We start from the raw sequence: 26624 nt of genomic DNA on the forward strand, positions 1-26624 counted from the left end.
TGCTCCTCTCTTAACGATATTGACATGCGAAGACTAGAAGAAATGTTTTCATTTTCTTGAGGTATGTTACAAATCCTACCAGAAACCAGGCTACATCTATGACTGTATGTGGTTCACTTGTGACATCTTTTAACAGTATCTGCCTTATTGAGCCAAACTGTACCTCATACGGCAGTGAACACAGCATGCATTGTATCGTCGTATTCGCTAATTCAATTTGCCGTACATTTGAGAGCGTGTACCCCCACTGATGTCATTTTTCTAGATAAATCGACCACCAGCTTTATACTGCGTCATTCGCTCCTGCTTCTTTTGTGTGTGTGTGCATGTGTGTGCGTGTGTGTGTGTGTGCGCGTGCGTGCGTGCGTGTGTGTGTGTGTGTGTGTGTGTGTGTGTGCGTGTGTGCGTGTGTGTGTGTGTGTGTGTGTGTGTGTGTGTGTGTGTGTGTGTGTGTGTGTGTGTGTGTGTGTGTGGCTGCTTCTGGCAAGGGCGACTCCATTTTCACTCACACCTATAAACGGGTCTTCACATAGTGAACAGACACTGCGTTTAAGATTTTTCTTATTGCTTGCTGCGGCATAAACATCACAGTTTTTTAGCAATGCATCGTGTGTGCAATGTGCTGCCGGAAGTGAATATTTTACCTTTTTCGCTCTCTCTACTCCTTCCCGCCCATACTTCGCGGTTCAAATGCTGCTTTCAAGTGTTCACACTGCATCTACCACAAATGTTCCTCTTTTCTCTGAAATGATAATTAAATGGTAACAATGCTTTTGACAATGCGAAACGCTGTGCGAAGCATATTTTTTTATCCCGCAAATGCTTTTGAGAATGTATTATCAGAACAAGTAAGCTTGTACTTTGTATGACACACAGTGGGATTTTTTTTTTATCATCCGTATTCTTCGGGTTCGAAAAACGTCAGCTACAGTTGTTGTACATAGGTATGTTACGCCATCGCAAATCACTCCCCGAACAGAATCATTATCATCTTGTTTGAAACGTTGTAGCAGGTTTTTTCGTGTGCCGATCTCGCGGACTGAAAATTGAGGACAAAAGAATAGGTATACTGTCACTGTTCAAGCGAAGAAAGCTGCTTTATAAGAGTGTGCTACCTCGATTTATGACCCGCCATCATGGTCCAGTCATCAAAGCACCCGACTGCTGGCCCGCAGGTAACACGATTGAATACCGGCTACAGCGGCCACATATCTTAAGACGATGGCGATAATCCTTGCAGTGTGCTTAGTTTAAGGGGCACGTTAAAGAAGTCCAGGCTGTCGCGATTCTTGGAGATCTCTATGGCGTCTTTGGTAATCACATGACTGTTTTGTGATGTTCAAACCCAACAATAAATATTACCTTGACTTTCGACGTAGCTGTGTGAGACCATGGATGCAATTGTTGATTGTTTTGATGGAACTATCGTCAAGGAATGCACTTAGGACCCGTGTAGTTAGAAGTGATTACGGGTACATGTTAAACGAAGAAAAGGCTTAACAGCGCAAACGACAGGAGAGGATAGAAGAGACGAGAACACAGCGCTGAACTAACGCTGTTAAGCCCTTTCTCTGTCTACCATGCAGCACCAACTAGCCCAATGAAGCACCTTGTTAACGTGTACACGACCATGGAAGAGCGAAATTTCCGAAGAACTTCACCAGGTCGTTCATCGTAATGTTATCATTCAGGTACGTTGAACCCCCTCCAATTTTATTTACTTGGCCAGGACCTTCGCGAGAAGGTTTTCCCAAACAAAGCCGAGACGACCCGCTCCCATTAGTAAAATGGCAGCAGCACTTTTTATCGTAGCCACAACGAAGCACTGGGACCGAAAATTATAATCTCATGTTATCCCAATCAAAGCGTCCACCTTAGACCAAGCTTCGCGACAGACGATCACGTGGCCAACTCGGCGTGCCTGACCGAAGCTGTCGATCAGTATTTGGCCGTTTTTCACTCGCCTAGAGTAGCGGTCTGGATTTCGTATTTCAAGCAAAGCTCCGGTTGCTATAGCTTCCAGAGATAAGCCTGTGTTGTCTTGGAAATTTCTTCGGGCCTTCGATAGTTATCAGATGCTTTCGCCGGGCTGAAGCGTGTGCACCGTTGCTGTACTCTCTGGTCGAGAGCGTTCCTTCGCACAAGCCGAGTTTCGACGCCTTTTTGACCAGCACGTGTCTTGCGCAGTGGTCGACACAGAAAGGTGCGCTATTTTGTCTACACCACTTTTTGTGAGCTTCGCCGCTAAATATTGAGTTGTCTCGGAATTACCCTTCTCATTAGCATAACAAGTGTTGAAAGCTCAGCGAATTGGTACGGGTTCTTTGAGCAAATTCTGCAGCAGACAAAGGAACGACAGTAGAGCGCCCATTTGTCACGTTTCGTTCCTTCCACGCGTCCCGTCCGTGGCGCAGTTATCTATATGAACCTCGATAGCGTTGGAAGAATGAATCCTACAGGTGAAATAGATAGTTGCATTTGGAAGTACTGCTGTTCGAATACTTATTACGCCATTCTCGCCGGCAGGTTGCGCTTTCCGGCGAAAGTTTGCTTCTTAGGCAGGGGCATGGCAAGAAGTATTTTTCTGTGGGTAGGGTGGAGGCAGAAGTAGGTTGAAGCCCTTTGGCTACGCTAATGACGGCGTGGGGAAGTATGGCTTACAGTAATAGGCTACGCCACAGGCTCTGGGCACATCCCTTCATCTAATCTCGAGCGCTCGGTTTCATCTTCAAGCCCGAGGACTTCGAAGAGGGCAAAGATCAGCGGCACGTTGATTTAAGTGCACCGTAGTTAGTCCAAAATCATACGAAGTCTTCAATCAACCTGCGTCATGATCACGTATTTCAGACGAGTTTTTTTTTTCTACAAATGCCTGTTATTTCTCGCACTCCTATTGGAAGTATTATTTTTAAGTGGATATGTGTTTTTTTTAAGGTTTAGGTTAATTTCATCCTATATACGCAGCACTATCCGGTTAGCTGTATCATCTTGCTACATGAACAGGTTGCGCGGCTTCTGTACTTCTACCTCTATTTACGCCGTAATTCATCATCATCATCATCATCAGCCTGATTGCGTCCACTGCAGGACAAAGGCCTCTCCCATGTTCCGCCAGTTAACCCGGTCCTGTGCTTGCTGCTGCCAATTTATACCCGCAAACTTCTTAATCTCATCTGCCCACCTAAACTTCTGTCTGCCCCTAACCCGCTTCCCTTCTCTGGGAATCCAGTTAGTTACCCTTAATGACCAGCGGTTATCCTGTCTACGCGCTACATGCCCGGCTCATGTCCATTTCCTCTTCTTTATTTCAACTATGATATCCTTAACCCCCGTTTGTTCCCTAATCCACTCTGCTCTCTTCTTGTCTCTTAAGGTTACACCTACCATTTTTCTTTCCATTGCTCGCTGCGTCGTCCTCAATTTAAGCTGAACCCTCTTTGTAAGTCTCCAGGTTTCTGCTCCGTACGCCGTAATTATGCTTTGTTAACCTCTTCTGAGCTTCTCTGCCTTGCGGCGCCAATTGTCTTTGTGAATTCAAACTTTGTAGTTTCGCTTGTCAATGAACATGGTGGCATTAGTAGGTTGTAAATAAATAAATAAATAAATAAATAAATAAATAAATAAATAAATAAATAAATAAATAGTGTATTGTGTTACTGCAAGAGAAAGCCCAGAAGTTAATAAATTTCTATCCAACCCCGCTGGTATTCCAATGCAATATGAAATGAAACAAGCATTCCCCCAAACCGAATATCTAGGCATACCAAATCATTTACTTCCTGCTAATTCTGTTCAATGAGCTCTTGAATTCATATTACGAATCTTTGCCTGAGGGGGTTTTTACTTGTCCTTCTCGCACATCCCGTACATTACGTATAGGTTTGAAGTTCTTATATTTTCTGTCTGTTCGCTATAAAAACTATTTTGCAACATGTATTCAGAATAAGCGCTCTGATATATATTTACTTATACCTCTATGCAATGTTCCTTCTAGAATAATAATATTATATATATATATATATATATATATATATATATATATATATATATATATATATATATATATATATATATATATATATATATATATATATACAAGGCTGGTTATTTTTTCGCCCACTTTTCTTTCTTCTTATTTACATTCCATTGGTTCTAATAACTTCCCCTGTACATTCCTTGGCATTATTGTCTGTTAGATCTTATTATTATTGTGTCAAAACACGAAAAAAGGAGCCCTTAGGTATACACCATATTTCACTATATATATATATATATATATATATATATATATATATATATATATATATATATATATATATATATATATATATATATATATATATATATATATATATATATATATATATATATATATATATATATATATGTTCCACTTGAGCTCATACTGTTCTCACAAGGCAATTTGTAAAAAAAAGAATGCCATTGCGTGGGCGTGCTCCGGTATGCAGGGCCAATACATATGCTTAAACCTGTAATCAAACGCGCGACACAGACGTCTTTTCCGGCACGAGAAAAAAATCTCCAATAATAAACATTGAATTTTCCACAACATTAGGTCACTCGCTTCTTCCCTTAGCTTCTGTACTCCCTAGGAAAATTGTGTGACCAGGCTTTCGAAGGGACGATGCACTGGTGCATTGGCGTTAGGTGTTGCTAAAGTTTTTAAGAGAACTTAATTTACATCGTTCTTAAATAAAACCTACAAATCAAATTTTATACAATATTCTCTTTTGCATGTTCTGGACCGAGATGACTACAGCATCAACTGATCACGTGTCTTTTTAGGCTTCGCTAATAACTTCACTGATAAATGGATCGCAATGATCCCGTGTGATAGTTGTTCTTATTGTTCAGTGCCATTGCGGACTTTGACGCTTTGAAATATTCTTTTGGGACTACATACTTCTTGGCAAGTATGCACAGGCTCAGACAAAGTCTGTACTTGAATTTAGGCACTAAAAACAACCAAATGGACAAAAAAAAACATGATTGACGCATGCAGTGAAGTAAGTTTACCGGAATAGGCTAAAGTGTTTTGAAGGCTCGAAAAAAACTCAACTGCAAGTTGTGGTGCTTTGTTAAAACGAAGTGCGCTCCAACTTCCTCTTCAAAACTCGAAGAATTCTGTGTGTCACTTGGCTCCACAGTTTATTCGAAAATGATCTTTCATTTGATAACGAGATAGTGCCATCATGAGAAAACGGTACTGTTTTCCCCCTTTCTGGAAACTCTCATGAATCAGTTGTCAATATATGGGCCACTTTTTTCCCTAAAAATACTTACTTTATTCCGATTGAATTTTCTTAACTATATTTCATTTTTACTTTGTATCCTAATACGACTGCGGGTTTTTATCACACCCTGTCAAAAATATAGAAGCTGAAAAGCTTTCATATAGGAGAAACTCAAAGTTACGATTGGCCCACTAAGCCATGTATTATGACAGCTGAAAGTGGGCACGCAGAACAGCACAGGCGTTGTCTCCTCTGTTTGCGCTCTCGTCATGACTTACTGACCCCTTATGAATGCACATCGTGTAATATGAAACTCGTTGTGGTGCGGGGATTCACCTTGGAATGTGCACGGAGAACGCAGCTTCAGAACAGACTTTTCGTAATGTGCATTTTGCGCTCTTGTGCCTCCTATTCCTTGATTTTCGATGTTCGCTAAATCTGCAAGTTAATTTGGGCAGACGCTGGCTCCTCAACTGTACGCTGTGTTTACCATGAATGGCTGGGCACATGCTAGCGATGATGTGGTCTAGGGTGCTCCTCGGAATGGTCAGTATTACAGAAGTACTCTGAACGTTTTTTTTTTCAACTGACTATCCTGGAACTTTACAATTTAAAAGAAATGATCTTAAAATATGTGCATGTTTAATAACGAGCATATGGCGTGTTATAGACGTACTCTTTTTTTAAAGTGTCACGGAAGCACTCTGAACTTCTTTAAATGACCACCGTCTTACATTATAATTAAAAAGAAAATTTTTTCATTGAGAGTGCATGTGTCTCCATTTTCTCATTTCATTGACGAACGACTATCTCCACTTAGTGTCCTGCAATCCACCTGGCAAAAAAAAAAAACTGTATAGTCCACTATAGCCACATTTTCATAACGCCGAGTCAGTCGCCAGTGCAGCGTAAACAATTAGAAACTCGTTCTGGGGGAGTATATCTCGAATGGAGACATCAATCACGCTTCTGGCGTAACTCTAGCGGATATCGGTCTTCCAGTGTCGTAAAAAAAACTCCAGCTACAGCTGCCAGTTTACTGATTTACTGTGTTCTCATGCCTAACAGTTTTGTTTTGCGACTTCTTATGACCAACCAAATATTTAAACGAATATTAGAAGCATATCCGTTTGGGAGGAAACATCATTCTGATCTCTTGCGATCCTCGAGAGCACAGCAATATTGTAGGCACTTTCTTTTGGGTAATGCAGGGTGGGCGTCTAAGTTCTGGCGTCTTCTGAATGAAACATTTACTCGCGTAACATTTTCAGGAGCCGTGAAAACTAACAAAGCTACCGTGTCTTAGTTTATTTGAAATTCTCGTTTGCCAACCTGTTTTAGGGGGGGGGGGGGAGGGCGAATGAAGACGGAAAAGTGAGTGGCGAAACTAATACCCATGTGTTCAAAAATAACTGCTGAGGCGTTGTGCTGTTATTCACAGCAATCCAGGTTCCAGAGTGGTTCACAGTAGTCAACTTTGGATGGGTGCGAGGCTCAATAAGAGCCATGCGCATATAACCTCAGAGGGCCTAATTTCTTTGCAATGCAGTGTAGTGAAGCTGTGTCGTGGCCGAACGTGGGAGAGGCCTTTGCCCTGCATGGGGCGTAGTTAGGTTGGTAATGATGATGAGGGTGAGGGGTATATTCATAGTTTACTGACATGCCAGCGCGTGCAGTTTCTTGTTCATTTACAGCGCCAGTCGTTCCAGTGAATAGCAGAACTCTACGTAAGCAAAAGGCAGCCTCTCTTACGCACGTGGTTCTTTCGAGCAATACCGTCTTTTGTAGTGGGAAAAAACAAAAAAAAAAGATCTACCAGGCGTGCGCGAAATGCGCAGCACAGTCACAGCGCAAGCTGAAAAAGTGACCTTTGTAGAGCATTTTTTTTCACTTTTGGTGCAACTGCTGTAATCGCAGTCTCATGCTACTGACAACGCAATGAATATCATGAAGCATTCATTATGCCAATAGTCGTCCTTCTTCGAAAAAGTGTGGTACCGGCTAGACAATTATGTGGCATTCCACACAGTTTCTCAATGATATGGTTGACGTTGGAGAAGAATGTTCTGAGGCTTTTGGAGTAGGTTTGAGCAATTAACGACATGTTCATTACGCAATTGGCTATGAGTGATGCTTGGCTGTTGTTTTACCGTTATAAAGCGCCTCATTCTGCATGTTCACGCAATTCGTTATCCTACAGGCAAAAGATCAGTTTAAAACAGAGGTTCAAACTTTAGCGTCACTGATTAAAAGAACATGAGGCCATCACGAAAGGAATCCACGCTTTAACCCCGTTCCATCGTTTTTGCTTTTTGTCTTATTTGCATTTTTTTATTATTGCGCGGCTGTGGACACCAGTGGTGGTGGCAGACAACCACGACTACTTTGTTGGGCTTTCATCACAGCTTTCACTGTAAGATGAACCGGTGGACCATCAGTAGATGTACTACTTATATCACAAGATATGCATGAAAAAGTACTTTATTAACTCATACCATACCACTCCCCATACCACTCCCCTGTTTTATTTGATAGTTGAAAATTCATCCAGGCGTCTTCATTCAGCTCATTTTGCTGGACATTGCGTAGTGCAGTGTGCCGGGCAATTGCTTTTCGGGCAACGTCTGAAGTGGGATTGAAGAAATATTTCAATAAAAGTTAGAGCAGTTGTCTATAAAAATTGTACAGTGGCTATTGTGAACCTAAAAAAGTTATTTCACTCTCTAATTCACAGCCACGAATCTTTCAGCGACCATGGGAGTGATGGTTAGTACATATACTTGCCTAGTCTTTGTTAGTGGTTTTGTTTATTGTTGTTTCGGTTTGTTTTGGTAAAGGAGCGAACCATTTTGAACTTCATGAGTAGATTGGTAAGTCTAAAAGATGGTGAATACAAGTGCAGAACATTTGCTGGCTGGTGTTTCCTGAGAAAGCAGCTCCAGGCCATGATAAGCCAAACAGAGCAGAAAGTGCGAAGATTAAACAAATCCATCTAATACCCATCGTTTTCACGCTCACTGAAGGGCTTTGCGTCTCTGGTCTCGTAAACAACAGTATACATAGGAAACTATATACTGTAGCTCAGCTGCGATTCTTCTTGGGTGAGCGGGAGCGAGGAAGGTGGTATTACAGTCAAATGAGTCGGGAACAGGCCGTGCATGCAACGAGGGACGCCACGACGCCTTGACTAAAGTCGCCAACTGAAGGCATGTGAGGGCATTGCCAAAATAACACTCTGTTTAAATCGCGCTAAAATATGACACCCACGTTGCAGGGATCAGAGCAATAATAAGTTACCCCACTTTACCGCTCCAAGATGGCGACACCACTGATCTGACGAAGACCACTATCAGAGGTAACTCTGAGCTATAAAAGACGTGTTTGTGAAGCCGCAAGAATTTGTGACGGTGGAGCAGTAGATAGCGTGCTTAGCTCCTTTTGCTGCGGACCGAGGTGCTGTTTGTTCAGCACCCGTTGACAAAACTTATCTTTTTGAGATCTGAAGGTCTACATTTCAGACGTTACTTCCGTGACAGATATACGTAACTGAAATCTTGGTGGATCCCAGAATACAACGCTTTCATGCTAAAAAGCCATGTCTGACGAAAGCGGCCAGTTATATAAAACTACTGTCAGCGATGTGCAGCAAAAATTTACTGTAACACTCTGGTATGTTCGCAGTATTGTACTGCCAACTGTATTTGCCTTCCCAGACAATTTAGCACCACTCATTGGTAATTTATCCCACTCAGTGGGCCCCATTTTAACACACTAATCACTCTGGGAAGTATTGCGGTTTGTGGTGCGACACTGTAACTATACCAGAGAGTTCCGGGGTCTCTACTTCATATAATTGTGTGTCGTTTTTCGTCAACAACTTTTTTCTTCAGTTATAGTTTTGTTTGTCTTTTCGACATTATTTACGGCAGGCAATGACTCTTATCGAAACGATGGCGCTGCGAGATGTCCCGAACTTGTGCATGCCCTATATACAAGTCACATTAACTTTGCCACAGTATGACATATACTGTCCGATGTGCACATTTATATTTTTAAGCCTGACCAGTATTACCAGGATTATACATGTTATCGTAATATTTTCAGGCCCAAGACGATGTGTCCTTAGCTACGTATAAAGTTGCTGAATAATCTACACTTAAAACAACTGAGGTGACTTCCAACCCAATGCATGTATTCCGACAGCAACACGAAAATAAAATTATTCCTAGTGCTAGAACTCGATAGCCCACGAGTGTGCTTGCCATTATTTTGAATAAAGCATTGGGTATGATCTTATAGAGACGCCGCATGGAACAAAAGGTAGGTGAATATTGTTGAATATATATTGAAGGTAACTGCCCGTTTCATGTAAAACGTTACAATAATTTCACATGAATGAACGCCACTTATCGTGATATTCAAATCGTATTAATCATTCTCTGCACCCAACAATAAGTGCATATTGTAAGTTGCACATACTGTGCTGCCCGTCAGGTCAAACATCGTGGTTAATATGTGGGTATATTTAGTCTCTAGGCTATGCGCAGCCCTTCAAACAAGTCCTTGCGTTATCATTTTATAAAACATGCAAGGTATCATATTTAATGGAGTAAGACAATTAGAATGCTAGAGCCAACCGGTGTTGACATTTCACCACCAAAATCTCGTTTCGCGACGATAGCATAAATATTTTTCAGACATGGTAATGCCGGAAATAGAAGAGTACGTAGAGTTCCTTTGTCTCCATGCAGAAGCTGTGCTATTCTTCATGTGAATGCTTCCACTATTTCGCGTCGACACAAACTTTCCACTGAAGGTGATTCACGGAAAACGTTATTCTTTCGAATTCAATACAGCTAAAATGTCACTTCAATGTGTTAGTACGTGTACGTATTTATTCTGTTTTGATATATCTGTCGAAATAGATTTCTATTTTATGTACTTGTAGTATTTCTGGAGTAAGAGGTTATTTAAATTCTAGCTCAGTACTACTTTCCCTTGTTGACAAACGAACCCTTCTAACAGTCCTTGAATAGGCTCTCGTGTCTCAACTGTATACTAACAGGGAGTTTTCGAATAGGGGCCCCAAAAGCTTGGGACCCCAAAGTCTTTTACGTATGGACGCTTTGGGTCAAGCAAAAGCAACGAGTTTTCGAATAGGGTGTGCGGTGCTTTGGACACTCCCCATATTTCATGTAACTCTAGTTTTGGCCGATAGCCGTCACATCATTGCGTGCCGTCACGTTTGTCTAACCCAAAACTTTTGGGGCAGGCTTTCATGCTCCCGCTAAACGTGAGAAATAGGGTCCCCAATCCAAAACCCAAACGCGGTTTCGGTTTTGCGCATGCGTTGCCTTGACGCCATTTCTCCGGGGCCTCAAACTTCTGGTGCCTCTATTAAAAAAAAAAAAAAACAAACTCCCAAGCATTTCCCCGAGGGTGAGCATGGTTAAGTGCGAATGCACGGGGTGATGCTATGAGCAGTATTTATTATTTCGCACTATTATATTTATTAATCACACTATGGTGCCTTTATGGTGTAATGGTTCCTGGGAATCGCAATTTGATCACACGGGGAAGTTTACGTTAACTAACTGGCGAATGCCAACGGATTTTAACTTTACTCCCCCTCACGACCCACTCTCGACGGGAGACTGAGAGAGAAGGCGGGCGCGCGAGAGAGAAGGGTGCGCGCGCAGCTGCAGCGAGCGACGAGAGCGGAGGAGTGAGCGAAGGGGGAGGGGGTATAAGGCGCGTTACTGACACCGATATCAGCGTCGCGTCCGTGGCTTATTCCGTAGAGCGTCGCGCTGCGGCCCGCCAAGTCCTTTTTCTTTTAAAGATAGAGAGGAGACTGCGGACGCCGCCGACGGCGGTGGATGGTTTGGGGTCGCTTATAAAGTGTATTCACACTTAAAACTCGCTAATAACCACCCGCTACGTGTTATTACACAAGCTTTATTTTTTCTTCCACACAACTAGTGGAAGAAAGTGGTAGTCTTCCACACAACTAGTGGTAGTGAAGACATACAAGACGCACATAAACTCGCAAAACAAAATTTAGTGACATTTTTTTAGCTATAAAGCACTTAAAGTTACTAAATGGCCAAATCAACTTCGCAAACACACAACAAGTCTAACCCGACAGTTGCTTCTATGACGGCCAGAATCTTTTTCTGCGAATAAATCAACCGCTGATTGCCACAACCATCACAAATATATATATATATATATATATATATATATATATATATATATATATATATATATATAGACAGAGAGAGAGAGAAAGTGGTGAAAACCTTTTCCTATTAACTTCCGGGCTGTCTGTACCAATTGCAGACATACATGAAACGATGTTTTGTTTTCCAAAATCACAATTAACCTGACTGGTTGGTACTATTAGGCCGACATGCGCAGGCGCTAATCGAGCTCCCTGAGTCTATTTTAGAAGCGTACAAATCTTTCGTCAAGGTGCGTCTCACTGCTTTGTTTCAACGATTTGGTTAGACCTAACTCAGCCTTCTTTTTTTATCATTACATAACTGCAAAGATACTGGCCATATTTCGAAAGTGTAATAGAGCAGCATATTGCAACGCTGATGAGTGCACAAAATTTGCTTATTTAACACTGGAAACCTGAACGCTGTACAAGCTCTACTCAGAAGGCGCCAAGGGTGTGCGACACGACGTTTTTTTTTTCACTACTGTTCGCGAAAATAGGTCGTCTAGGTAATCCGAAAGGCTCATGTATAACTTACTGAAACACCCACAGCATGGTGAAGAAATCCATTTCGACGGAGTCATAACCCGTTAGACCAAACCTGCAATAGAGTAGAAATTCGAATACTTGGATGCCTCCGGGTGAGATGCAGACGTGATGTGTACAGACTTTTAGGATTTTTCTCGCGTTGCCTTTGCGGTGATACAATTTCTGGCTTTACGTTAACTTGCCGTTGGAAGATTTTCGAACACACTGTTATTATGTAGTGCAATTAGTACATATTGATTACGCAAGCCGATTCAACTATAAAATTGCTCGTACGTATATTTTGCTCACTAAGACGTTATTGCCGAAGCGACATAAATCCATAAATTATAATAATTTTTCTTGGTGGAGCTGCTGTGAAAACAAACCTCCACCATTTTAAAGTGGGCGTCCACTACACACCCATTCTCGAGGAACGTGAATGCACTGGAACCTCATGAATGCGCTGTTCCTGTTTATTAACACTTTATTTGTCGACACTGTTGAATTTATTGCTAGAGCAACGAAAAACACCCAGAGAGGCGGGGTTTAAAAAATACGGGATGGCTCGCACAAGAAAAAAAAACCTTTCCATGTTGCCGAAATTTGATGTCAGACAACTTTTTCATCACAGCTTTGGTATTCAGCTGTTGGAAGCATCAACGAATACTGCGTAACACACAAAAGCTGTCATGCCACAAGGAGAGTGCTGTCGAGCACAATGTCCACCCCTGTGGCGCAGTTCTAAGCGTGCTCAGACCGAAAGGTCGAGGATTTGTTCCAATCTGATGCGGTCGCGTTTTGAGGGAATAGAAATGCTATCGACCCGTTTATAGTGCGATGTCAGAACATCTTACAGGGCACAAGATGGTCGAATTTTCTTGAGCCCTCCACTACGGCGACTCTCATGATCATAATGCTGTTTCAGGACGTGACACATTATAAATTATTTATATCATTATTAAGAACTCTTGTTACTCCCGCTAGCCTATTACGTCACGGTTGGCCTCTATTCCTCTGCTTATAAAGATATATGAGATTTTAGCCTCAGCCACGCATTGTACCTGCCTGAGGCTATGGATAATCGCTGCGACGTCCACGATCTTAGTGTATCGGTTAAGGTGCTCAGCTGCTGACCCAGAGGTCCCGGATTACATCCAAGCCAAGGTGGTCGTGTTTTCACGGAAGAGAAATGCTAGAGACCCGTTTATAGTGTGATGTCAGAAAATGTTACACGGCACAATATGATCGAATTTTCATGGAGCCCTCCCCTACGGCGACTCTCATGATCATATTGTGGTTTGGGGAGGTAAGAAAAACATGTTATTATAATATTATTATTATTATTATTATTATTATTATTATTATTATTATTATTATTATTATTATTATTATTATTATTATTATTATTATTATTATTATTATTATTATTATTATTATTATTATTATTATTATTATTATTATTAGGCACTCTGGTTACTCTCACGATAGGCTACAACGTCACGGTTTGCCTCTATTCCTCTTCTTAGATATGAGAGTTTAGCCACAGCCACACACTCTCTCTGCCTGAGGGTATAGATAATCGTTGCGACGTCCATGATGGTAGTGATAGTGAAGGTGCTCAGCTGCTGACCCAGAGGTCGCTGATTTCATCCAAGCTGAGGCGGTCGTATTTTGATGGAGGGGAAGTGGTAGAAACCCGTGTATGGCGTGACGTCAGTGAATGTCAAAGAAGTTCTGGCAGGCTTAATTTCTGGAGTAGATCTCATGGTGGTCTCTGATAATCATTATCGTGCTTTGGGGTTTCGCAACGAAAAATGGCCGTCATTAGTAATAATATTGTGCGGACGTGAATTTGCAGCGTTCCACAAAAATTATATTCCCGACTTCGCAAAACTATATGCAGTTTCCGTGAGCTAATTCTTGGTGTTGGGTGGTCCCCTGGAGATAAATTATTGATGGGATCTGATTAAAATTTATAGTCTAAATTTTCTGTATTGAAAATGAAAAGAAGCAGTTTTTTGAAGCTGCGCATTAGCACTTTGATAGCATCTGCAGTAGTTCACTTGACGTTAATGTTTTAGGGTTTGTTCACTCTCAGCATTCACCTTAATTATAGATGCTTCACACCATCGGAGCACTTTTCTGTAAAGTTAAAATAATAGATAACTGACCACATGTGGTGTACGTTCTTTCAACTTCTTTTTTATGCGAATTTAGGCACGTTTTCAACAATAAAGTATAGGCAATGAACAACTAATAGCATGATTTAGGACATAGTAACATTATCACTCGCACACAGGTACCTTATGACAATTTTTATACATCAGAAACTAATACCTCAATGCAAAATGGTCCCCCTTAAACGTCACTAGGGTCACTAATATATGTACTTTTAAATTAGCGTCGTGACCTCGACAGTCTTGTGTCATATGCTACGTGCCCCGGTGTGATTATGTTTCTCGTTCTCCAACGACCTTTATAATTTCGCTGTTAAATGAGATGGATACTAGGAGTCCAGACTTACATCCATGCCGTCCCTCCTATAGCATTTGTTGGGTCGTTCATACTCTGATGATGCACGATAACGGCGCTCTTCAATATACTGCAAAATGTTTTGAATGTGCCATAGTCTGCAAAGGAAAGTGTCATTGTAAGTTACCATACAATAATAACATTGTGCTCTCGCCTCTACGTCTAGCGATATCTTATATTGCGTGCTGCATTTGTGTTTGCATGCTTCCCATACTGATCTTTCATTCAAGATGTCCTGAAGGCTGTGGGTCACGAGTAATTATGGCCAAAGTGCAACGTATGAGAACTATATTGCAGTCGTGACTTCTGGTTACAAGGAAGCGCTTGCCGATTGTGTGAATTGCACTTCCTGTGGCTATTTCCTATGCGAATACGGCACATAATTTTTTTTTTCATGCATGCTGCAGCCATAACGTAGGCGCAACGTTAGGTATGTATCAAAGTTTAAGAATTATTGAATGTTTGCAGTGTGCTTAATCTAACAAACAAGGGGTGGATATTTAATTCAATAATTAGCGCACAGTCTTGAAAGTTATTGCCATATCAATTCTAGAATTGCATTTACTTATCTCGCGTAATTTTTTACTTTTAAAACCATTGTTTCTTAATTATAAAAAATGGCGTTTGAATTGAGCGGAGCATTTCTCCGGTCATCGTATGAAACAGTGCTTCAGCGGGGCCACCATCGCTGGTTTCTGTGACCGCGTATAAATTCGGTCGCGTCAAGTTGCGAGATACGCAATACAGTATGAATATATGCAACCTAACTCAACGGTAAAATAGTGAAACGTGCCGAGCAATCTTTCTCTTGTGCTTTGGCTGAGAAGGCGTTCACAGGTAAGCGTGCGCTGGCGTTGGATACGCGAAAGCTGTTCGCTGTCCACGGTGAGAGAACAGGCTTACATTTGCGATGGAGTTCACTTATTCTCTCTTCTTTCTCTCGTCCTTCACTACAATCGGCAACAACTTTTGTTTCTACGCTGCTAACCTGGCGAACGTGTAGCCAGGATTGAATCCCCAAACCGGCTGCCTGACCAGGGTTTCACCAGAAGGCACAGGCCCCTTCTACTGCGTTTGTGCATCGGTTGCTCCTGGCCTGCAGTTCGTAGTCACTGGCTTGCGAAAGCCTCGTGCCCTGCGTAGAGTGCGTGTGGAGCAGCGGGAACTATTGAGCACCTGTTGTGGGTTTGCCCAGCGCTTCGCGTACAAAGAGCCGTCTTGCTCGCCGCACTCCGTCGCTATGGTCTACCCGCGGATACATAGTGGGACCTCCTCGTCCTTGCACGGCACCATACTCTGGTGTTCAATGCGGTTTTTCACTAGCAGGACAACCAGCTGTAAAAGCTGACCGCCAGGCTCCCGGTCATGGACGCCATTTCTCTTATTCTTCTCTCTCCTCTATATCTTTGATACTCTCATCCCTCCCCACAAACGCTGAGCCATGCTTCCGATTAAGGCTGCAGAAGCTGGGTCTTCTCTTTTCATCAACCTATCCTTCTTTCTTTCTTTCTTGGCATTAGAAAGAAAGCCACAGAGCAAAATCGCGTGCATTCTACCGCCAGTAAATGTAGTTCCACAATAGCACCTGTAATCTCCACGGGTAATATAAATTTTCAATCTTTATTTTCTACGTAGACCTATTCGAGACAGGACACAGCTCACACCAGGAGATATTCGTATATCATTTGATTTATTTTATGAGGCGTGTCGTTCTTGAACACCCGAGAAAATTCCGCCTTTTTACGTATACCTCGAACGCTAAGCGGCGTCTGCGTCTACATGAAACGCTGATGGTGCACCCACGTCACCTTCCACAGCATTACGAGACCCGTGTCAAATTGGACTACTTTGTGTAGTGCTACTTGTGCGGATGCTTCGCCTCCGTAGAGTTTCCTTCTGGGCCAATAACAGTCGTCGCCGAGTATACACATCTTCCCTTGTAACCTTGACTGCATTTTTGTACTATTTACTACATTCAATTGACCACGGCAATAAAATAATAGACTGGCTATGCTTTGCTTTATTCTCTTTCTTCCACATTCCCATTCTATTCATCCACACATCCACTACTCCTAACTCTCGCTTACTCTTCCCGCCTTTTTATTATACTCATTCATAGTGTCATACATATCATAGTGTCCGTTCGGCGGCGTCTGCGACGATACCGCGCATGCGTAACTATTCCTCATTCTACATTCTCCCTCGCAACTGTGTGCTCTCCTCCTCACCTCTGTTTATCTACGCAGAAGGTGCCGTGCAGCAAATGATTGCACGCAACTCTCAGCGACCAGAGCAAGATAACGTTCGAGGCCGTTGCAACGCCTGGCGTTCGACGGTGCTCAGGCTTCTTCTCTCCTCAATACATTCTCGCTCTAACATTCGTCAGGGTGTGGCCTGAGTTGTGTTCACAAGTGAAACGAAACTCGATGCGCACCCACGGCGATATTTTCGCATCTCGCTATATTGGTCCTTACGGGAAGATGATGTGTAATTTTGTAAGGTCCGCTATTAATCGGCGTTGTTACTGCAAACTGCAACCTATATTGTAAGTAATAAGGCGTAACTCTGATCAGGACCCCTTCAGTTAAGTGCAGCCTTCATCCGTAAAAAAAAAAAACGCACCAAATTGTTACATCAACAATTTAATGGTTTTGGTTTACTTACAAGTGTACGGCCCCTCTCCAGTTTCTTTTACGAACAATGGCTTCCTAAAATAACAAAAATCATGCTCTTAGGCCAATTTCATTCATTCTGACATTCGGTGCTTTGTAAAATACGAAAAGATTCCGTATTTTGCAAAAGCACATGAACAATATTTATGTATTTACTATTTATAAAAGACAAATACATTTTATACGAACATATACCAATCACATCAAGAAGTGAAATAATAAAAAGCGTAATTCGTTTGGTTTTCATAACCACAGCAACAGGTGTCTCAGTCAAAATGCGCTTCAGCTATAAATGTCTTGCAACACCTTTTCAGGTGGCCATTGAACGGATTCACTAAGGCAGCTTATTGCCTCACGAATTCATTCCTGAAAACAATTTTAGAATCCGTTCAGTCTGAGTGGAGTTACAAAAATTTGCGCACACTGCATTTGCATTCTCCTCTTTTAGCGATGAGTGCCGGAATGTAAGCACCGAGAGATGATGAAAATGTAAAGAAAATACATCTTGCGTGACTCGTGACTTCAAGCACTTTTAAAGGTGAAGATCCTTGTGCCGTGGGTTGTGCGCCCGCGATGTATGAGTAGTAGTAGTAGTAGTAGTACTCGTCATCGTAGTTGTAGTAGGTAGCCTTCTCTGGTTTAGTTCTTGAAATGTCCGCTGGGTGGCGGCACTTTTATATCATGAATATATGATGAAAAGATGTGAGATGGTGGTTCCTAGAGTGTTCACTAGATAATGGACGAATGCACGGATGCACAGACAGACAAGCAGATGGTCAACATAGATTGACGCGTGGACGGACCAATAGACGGACAGACAGGCAGATGCACGGACGGATGGATGGACGGATGAACGAAAACAGACGGCCACACGAGCGGGTGCATGAATACGCTCATGCGTACTAATGCACGCACGGATGGACGCGTGGACAGACACACAGAAGGACAGACGCATGGACAGACAAACAAATGCACAGACGTACGGGCACACGGACGGAGGCACGAACGCATGAATGGTTGCATGCACGGATGGATGGACGCACGAATAGACGCACGGACGGGTGGATGAACGCACAGAAGGACGCATGGATGGACGCATTCACTGACGCATGAATGGATGAAGCAACAATGAACGAATGGAAGGAAGTGCGGACAGACTGACGGACGCTTCGCCTCACTCATCATCATTCGGTCCATGGATATGTTGTATTTTGTTTGTTCACCCTAGGTTAATGGGCGTATCACGCCGGCACCCAAACGTAAGTAGCTAGCTAGCTAGCTAGCTAGATAGATAGATAGATAGATAGATAGATAGATAGATAGATAGATAGATAGATAGATAGATAGATAGATAGATAGATAGATAGATAGATAGATAGATAGATAGATACGCAGGTAGCCCGGCAGGCTGAGGATCGTCGCTTCGTAGGTGCAGTAGTACGTGACAAGTTCCTACGATGAGTGTTATGCACAGGTAGCGATATCCTCCCAAGCACCCTCACCTGTGTGCTCTCAGCCCCGTCGTACAACGCTGATAGCTCCACCTCTGCCACTTATGAGTGTCAGGCATTTTGCTCACGGCAGTGGCCATTATGACACAGAGGGGCAGGTGCCGATCGACGTTGTCAACACTGGGGAATGCAAGCCGCGGTACATGCCCAACGACGCTGCCTTCGACGTACATACGAATCATGCGCCGGCTCGTTAAGAAGCCTTCCTATAGAAACTCCCCGTGCAACTCCAAGCAGGTTCCTGTTACATCATTCACTTTGTGAATATGGTGGTCATTTTTTAGAAGCGCAGTGTCGTATGGTCGAGCTCAATCCAGCGTGTGGCGAGACAACCTTTGCTGTGCGTCCCCTTTCCCTCCCTTCGCTCCTATGCTCCTCCTCTCTCGCCTCTTTTGACAGCATGTCCCGCGGCACTGTTAACGTAGAGTGAGCAATGTACTTCGTATTTCGCAGTAATTGTAGCGCAGTTTATGAAGACGATGGCCTTTCGTGTGGACCTCCGACGAAAAAAGATTGGTCTGTCTGTCTGTCTGTCTGTCTGTCTGTCTGTCTGTCTGTCTGTCTGTCTGTCTGTCTGTCTGTCTGTCTGTCTGTCTGTCTGTACCCTGGTCTGTTTGTCCCCCTAATGGTACCCTAAACGGCACCAAAGTGACTAAACGATACTACAAAGGGAAGGCCCCATCCGCAGCGCCCACCAATATTGCTCAAGATTCAGCGTTCTTACTTGTGCGGTTGTCAATTAAAAAACAATTATTGCGCGTATCTGAGGCACAATATAAACAGGTAGTATTCTGTCTGTGCGACATTTACTGGAAAAGGTATACTTAAGTAACGCTAAGGACCATAGGGTTTATCACGTTGCGCTAACCATGTAACGCTTGCACCAAAAGGCAAGTGTTAACAACGATTTGCTAAGACGACACGGTGGTGGCACCTACCCGTCGCCTTGCGTTCTACACCTTATCGCCTTCGAGACGGGCGCGCAGGGCGCACGCGCTTTGTTTTCCAGGATAACTTCCATATAGCACTCATGTCTCACGTGGGACGTGACTTGATGCGCTCTTCGCCTCCGCTGCACGCTCGAGGCACTCTAACAGAGCGCCTGCAGAATACCAGTAACCGATTTTCTTGCGCAGAACAACAAATGTACGTTTTGTTCACTCTCTACAGACGTCTTTCGACGGCATTTGTAATGTAACATGCAGGTACGGGGCCAACTTTTTTTAATCAGGTTAATGTAGAGCTTGTAATGTCTTTCGTACGCAGCCCTACTTTCCTCCTCATGATCAGGAGAAGTTCTTACGACAATCAATTCTTCAAGTCGCTTTTTGTTAGAGGCACAACAGGAAACATTCACTCCTCTTCTGCGTTAGACTTAAAAGCGAACAAATGTGTTTTTTTTCCTCTTTGAAGTATCTTGCATGTGACAAGCACCTCATACATCCCAATAGGATTGTATCTCGATTCAGAATTTCATTAGTGGCATGTCGGCACTCACATCCCCAACTCGATAAATGTACCGTACTTGCTCCTCAATACAGACTCAGGGCATTCAAATACGTCTCTTGGGGAGGTTTCCAAACCGTTCGCCGTATTCAGCCGCTTAACAGATGACACTATGTGCAGTCTGCAGCTAGAGTCGCTGGAAAATTGGCAACCTGGAATCGCGGCACCAGGTGGTGGCACAGACGGCGCGGGATTCATAAGCCAGCCAGGAGCCGTCCACTTCGGGCACGACATCGCGCCAAGCATGCCAAACTTACGATGGTTGCTCCTACAGGTTAGTTACCTGAAAGGTGCCATTTGCTACAGAACTAGTAATTATGTCCTAGTTGCGGTGTCGCGTCCACCCGAATTCATAGATAAGATACAGCGTATGAAAGATGTTTCTTTTGTGAAGTGCCGCGCTTTCTGCTCTTTATTGTTACTTCTCGCCGGTGACGTGGAATCTAACCCGGGCCCTATGACGAAAACTGAAGCCGACACATTTTCTCAAGCTCTAGACGCCATACGGAAGCTTGAAGAAAGCCAGAATACCTTACTAGCCGAATTGAAAGCTCTGAAAGAGAAGCATATTGAAGCCACCAAGGAAATTCAGTTGCTTATGGCTAGAGTCGCGGCCCTGGAAAACACTACCACGTCACCACATAACACAAGTGTAACCGAGGCAAGTGCCAATGCACTGCGTACAGTATCAAGCCAAGTGACAGAAATTTCGTCGCGGTGTAACAACTCTGAAAATAGATTACGGCGCTATAACCTTCTTTTCTTTGGACTGGACGATGAACCTAAGAAATACTGGGCAAAATCTGAGCAGAAAATAATCGACTTCTGCTCAGAGAAATTAGGCATCACTGTGACGGAACGGCAATTTGAACGTGTGCACCGAATAGGCAAATATACAGAAGACAAGCGGAGACCTATAATAGCGAAATTAGCCTTCTTTAAGGATAAAGAACAAATACTGTCGTCTGCACACAAACTAAAAGGTTCCACATTTTCCATACGAGAAATTTTTCACTGGAAACTCGGCTGTCCCGAAAGAAGCTGATTGAATTCGCGAAAACGCAGAAAAGTGCGTATAAGCTCTCAGTGGACAAGCTACGCATCGCTTCAAAGACATACATTTATGACTCTGCGACAAACACAGTTATCGAATCTGTCAGATAGCTACAGCGTTGCACGCGCGTGCAGAATCAACGACCGAAACATGCTAATACCTCATTGTCGATGTCAATCGCTAACACACGCAGCATTATGTCGAAGCAGGATTTGATATCTGCTTTTCTGGATGACAGTAAATCTGATATCATTGCATTCACGGAAACTTGGCTAAATCCTGCTATCAGTGACGACAAAATATTCACTTCAGCCAGCATTTATCAAATGTACAGGTGTGATCACACTGGTAAAAGAGGAGGCGGTGTTCTGGTCGGCATAAAGAAAACCATTACTTCATTTTTTATCAACACTAATTCTGACCTCGAAATAGTTTGGGTAGCTTGTACAGTCCCTTCCTCCAAAATCCTCGTAGGTTGCTGCTATCGTGCGCCGGACTCGGACTCTTCCTTCATTAATATGCTACGTCACAGTATAAACAACGCTTTTGAAATTTTCCAAGCCGATATCATTTACTTACTAGGCGACTTCAACTTTCCGCTCATTGATTGGGCCACACTGTCATCGCTCTGTCACATGTCAACTGAATTTCTTAACTTAACTCTAGATTTCAACCTCTTTCAAACTGTTCTGAAACCTACACGTGGTACGAACACCCTTGATCTTATCCTCACGACCGCTCCGGAAACAATACGTACTACAGATTTCCTGGACGGATTCAGTGACCATAAATTACTCCAAGTAGATATAAACATACCCCTTCCCGTAGCCGGTGTACATACAAAACAAATTCGGGACTATAATAAAGGCGATTATCAGGCAATTAACACAAAGCTAAGGTTATTTTCCGAAAACACTCTCCTGCCGTGTTTCCACAATAGATCCGTAGAAGAGAACTGGCTACTTTTCAAGCAAGTTTTGTGTACGTTAGTTGACAAGCATGTTCCACTGGTTAAAATTAGCAATGGTAAATCAAATCCATGGTTCAATAAAAAGCTTCTGAGAATGCGGAATAAGAAAAAACGGCTTTACAATAATGCTAAGTGCTCGGGTAGTTCTTCTTCTTGGCTTAAATATAAAACCTGCATAAAAGCATATTGCACAGCTTTAAGTAAGGCTAAGGAAAAGTATTATTCTAATGATCTACGCACACTACTGAAAAACAACCCACCTAAATTTTGGAAAGTCATAAACCCCTCCAGCGAAAACCAACACATCTCATTGCATGACTGCAACAACGTCCCTCTCACAGCTAGCAAGTGAGAGGGACGTTGCATTTAACAGCATTTAATTCCTTTTTCACTTCTGTATTCACGAAGGAGAACAGTACCAACATACCCAACGTAGCTGAGTTTGATTACCAATTTATGGAACCAATAGATATTCAATTAGAAGGCATAACTACAGCCATAAATAATCTTAAGTTGTCATCTTCATGCGGCGTGGATGGAATCAACTCAAAGGTGCTAAAGAATACGGTAACGGTAACAAGCAAAATACTACTTCATATATTCCGGCAGTCTCTCGAAACAGGCATGATACCGTCTGACTGGAAGCTGGCGAAAATAATTCCAATATTCAAAAGTGGAAATAAAACCTCATGCGAAAATGACCGTCCTATTTCCCTTACGTGTATGTGTTGTAAAATTCTAGAACACATCATCGCTTCACATATTTACAGGCATCTGGAATCCAATCATTTCTTTTTCAAAAATCAGCATGATTTCAGAAAGGGATTTTCGTGTGAGACTCAGTTGTTTGAATTTACCACAGAGCTTCATGCAAATATGGACAATAATTATCAAACTGATTGCGTGTTCCTCGACTATTCGAAGGCGTTTGACAGGGTTGCACACTGTCGCCTGATGTTGTGTATTGCTGTCGAATCGTCAGCAATACACAACAGTTAACAATTTGTCTTCTTCCCTATCTGACGTTTCTTCAGGTGTACCACAGGGCAGTGTACTCGCGCCATTACTTTTCCTCATATTCATCAATGATCTTCCGCAACATGTCTCTTCTTGCATCAGGGTGTTCGCTGACGACTGCATTATTTACCGTCCAATCAAGAACAGTGAAGATCACCTGTCACTCCAAAACGACCTCGACGTAATTAATGGTTGGTGTAGTGCATGGCTGATGACACTAAATGTCTCAAAATGCAAAGTAATGTCGTTCACACGTAAACCTAGCATATCCGAATTCTCTTACAGTATTAATCATTCCATTCTATCGACTGCAACACAATATCGGTACTTGGGCGTAATACTGACACCTAATCTATCCTGGTCCGACCACATTACGGCAATCTCTGCCAGCGCCTCGAAATCACTAGGTTTCTTGAGACGTAACTTGAAAGCTGCACCATCAGGCATTCGCAAATTATCTTACTTGACACTGGTTCGCCCTCAACTAGAATATGCCTGTTCGATTTGGTCTCCCCATCAAAAATACTTAATTGACTCATTGGAAAGAATTCAGAATAGAGCAAGCCGCTTCATTGCCAATAACTACAGTACGCATTCTAGTATATCACAAATCAAACAGGAACTTTCACTCCCACTCTTGAACATTCGTCGCGTCATTGCCCTGCTGTCATTCTTTCATAAAATTACCCATTCTTCTCGAATCACCGTTACTGGTCTGCAAAAACCATATCTCACTTCACGTAGACTACACAATCATCTTAGCTATTCCCGTGTATACGGCTCAACAAACGCGTTCAATCAGTCCGCACTTCCACGTGCTATCCGTCTGTGGAACAGTTTGCCTGACGACATTGCATCCCAGACAAACTTTGACACATTCCGTCATATCTTATCAAGCCACTTCACAAGCCTCAGCAAGTAGATGCCGTATCATAATTCATTGGTCCGTATTGGTTCATTTTTGTGATTGTCACATTCATGTGCGCGAAGATTCTGCCTTGTGGCCGCTGCATGCGCAGGAAATACAGTGTTTCGCCCACGGTTACTATGCGTGTATCTTTTGTACATGTTGAACTTTTGTAATTGTTGGTGCTTTTTGTTTGACTTATTATTTTCCAATTGTTTCTTTTGTATTTGTTTTAGTTTGAGATGTATATAAGTATTGCGCCCCTTACTCAATTGTTTCTTTTGTACTTTTTTTTCATTTTGAGGTGTCTATATGTATTCCCCCTTGCTCAAATTGTCTGTCTTGTATATTTTTTTCCAGTTTATTTGTATATATGTATAGCCCCCCTTACTCAATGCCCCCCATGGGGCCTGTAAGGTACTTTGAAATAAAATAAATAATAAATAAAAACAAGACTGCCTGGGCTCTTCACGTTGAAATGATTTTATTTTGCGTCTGTGTTAACTGATCAGGCAAACAACACCTTAGATGCACCCACATTAGAACGCATGGAGAGTATCGTGCAGTGCACACAGATATAAAAAACAACGAGCCACTAGTTTTAAAAGAAACAGAATTAAACAGTCGACATAACAAACGTCATGACTAACAAGTGCAGCATTGCGGGCAGTGAAAATATCAGACCTGAATGAAAAATCACTGCAAGAACATGAAGATGCGTGCGCTTTGTGCAAGGCTTCATTGAGCCGCGCGAATCCACGTTTCGCAAACGTTCACCTAGGGTGGCGCCACCCTACAGCTCAACGCACTAGCACGTGAAACGGATAGGGCTAAAAAGCCTGAATGAGTCTCCCGCCAGTGCAATTACAGCGCTGTCTAACATATATGAGTCACATTATCAATTAGAAAACCATGGCGGCCGGGACGCTTTGGGCGCACGCAATTGCTTATGGTATTCTTTTTTTTTTTTTATTGGCGCTAGTATGCCCTACGGCATCAGTACGGCGTCTCCACTACGGCGTCTCCTATAATCAAATGGTGATTTTGGGATGCTAAACCCCACATATCAATCAATCATGTTTCCGGCACAGGTGAAGGTGGCTGGTTGGGACTCACTTTTCTGCGTCGCTGCAGTCGTCGCCCTTACGACCGGCTGAAATATGTATGGATGTACAGCGACGTCGACTAGTTGCTCTAATTATGGCGGACTGTGAAAGTCAGACCGATTTCAACAGATGGGCACGGCATTGTTTGCCGGCGAGCGCAGTCAGCTGTTCTCACCTTACTGACAGTGATGTCAAAGAGCTTCGACCAATCACAGTGGCCGCGAGACTCGCGATGGCGGCCGCGGCGCCTGTTGCTCGTTTTCAGCAAAATAAAGTTGTTTACGTTGGTTTACCCGAATTTTCTACTTGATTTTCGAGTTCACAGAACAAAATTACGTATCACGACACCATAATTGTTTTTGGTGTTTCACTGTCCTTTAAGTGTTTCACTGTCCTTTAAACCTGCAAAGCGCACTGCAGCAGTCATGTAAAGGGCGTGTTTGCGATATGGCTTGCCAGAGGTTCTACCAATTCTAACTGGGCACGCACAATTTCGTTATCAACTCAATGAGATAATCTTGGTTTATTATCCGTACTGATAATTTGCTTTCACCTTAGGTAACATGCATGCATGTTACGTGTTTCCTACAAAACCTTTTGCTTGAACCAGAGTCATGGAAGTCTAATTTTAGACGACTCAAACTTTTGCAAAGTCCTGGACTGGATATCTCCGAAACAGACACAAGAGCTTCTTTCGATGCTTGTGCCAATATATTCGCAGATATGTCTCTACACGATATCTTTCATACAGGCACAAGATCTTCTGTCGATGCTTGTGGTAATATATTTCCAGATATCTGTCTCTGCCCTATGCTATCTACTTCGCTCCTGCCTACAAAATACAGAGAGCGTCTACATCTCACATCCACTTACACCCGACACAGGGCAACCAACCAAGGGTTGCCGCATGCACATTTGCAAGTACATATTCAAGAGACTTACAATGTTGGTATTGGTCGCCTTGCTCGTCTTTCCCGTGTAACCATGGCGTGTATTGACCGTAATGGTTCATTGCATGGGTAGATGCAATGTATGCAATAAAGAAAAGCAGAACAGCTGCATTCATATTAGAATATATGCGAAACGTATGCAACCGGGTCAGTCAGTTTGTAGCACCGTCTGGTGGAGGTCCGCGTGCAAGTTCTTTTTATATATAATCCTACGGTTAAACAGCCTTGTTACTCGTAGCTGCTTGACATGAGAATATTAATAATGTGATTTGTTCGTTACTAAAAAGTTGTGAAATATGTAATAAAATGCATCACTCTTTACACTATGTTTCTGTCTTCACCCTTTTCATGCTACCACGTCGTTACATGAAATTCAATCATTGTTCTGGTGAA

The 26624-nt window shown here is 42.7% G+C and overlaps 1 protein-coding gene across 1 annotated transcript in view; it reads right to left on the bottom strand.

The window, feature by feature from the left end:
* Positions 1-7720: 7720 nt before the first annotated feature.
* Positions 7721-26624, bottom strand: part of LOC119165775 (uncharacterized) — a 120956-nt gene continuing 102052 nt past the window's right edge. Inside the window, exons 6-8 of the mRNA XM_075871552.1 lie at positions 14531-14636; positions 12017-12079; positions 7721-7879 (exon numbers count right to left, since the gene is read on the bottom strand). Coding sequence (XP_075727667.1) covers positions 7822-7879; positions 12017-12079; positions 14531-14636 — 227 coding nt within the window. The 3' untranslated portion in view covers positions 7721-7821. The remainder of the gene's footprint in view (positions 7880-12016; positions 12080-14530; positions 14637-26624) is intronic.

Source organism: Rhipicephalus microplus, chromosome 8, assembly GCF_043290135.1.
Source record: "Rhipicephalus microplus isolate Deutch F79 chromosome 8, USDA_Rmic, whole genome shotgun sequence".
In the NCBI taxonomy this organism is placed as follows: domain Eukaryota; kingdom Metazoa; phylum Arthropoda; class Arachnida; order Ixodida; family Ixodidae; genus Rhipicephalus; species Rhipicephalus microplus.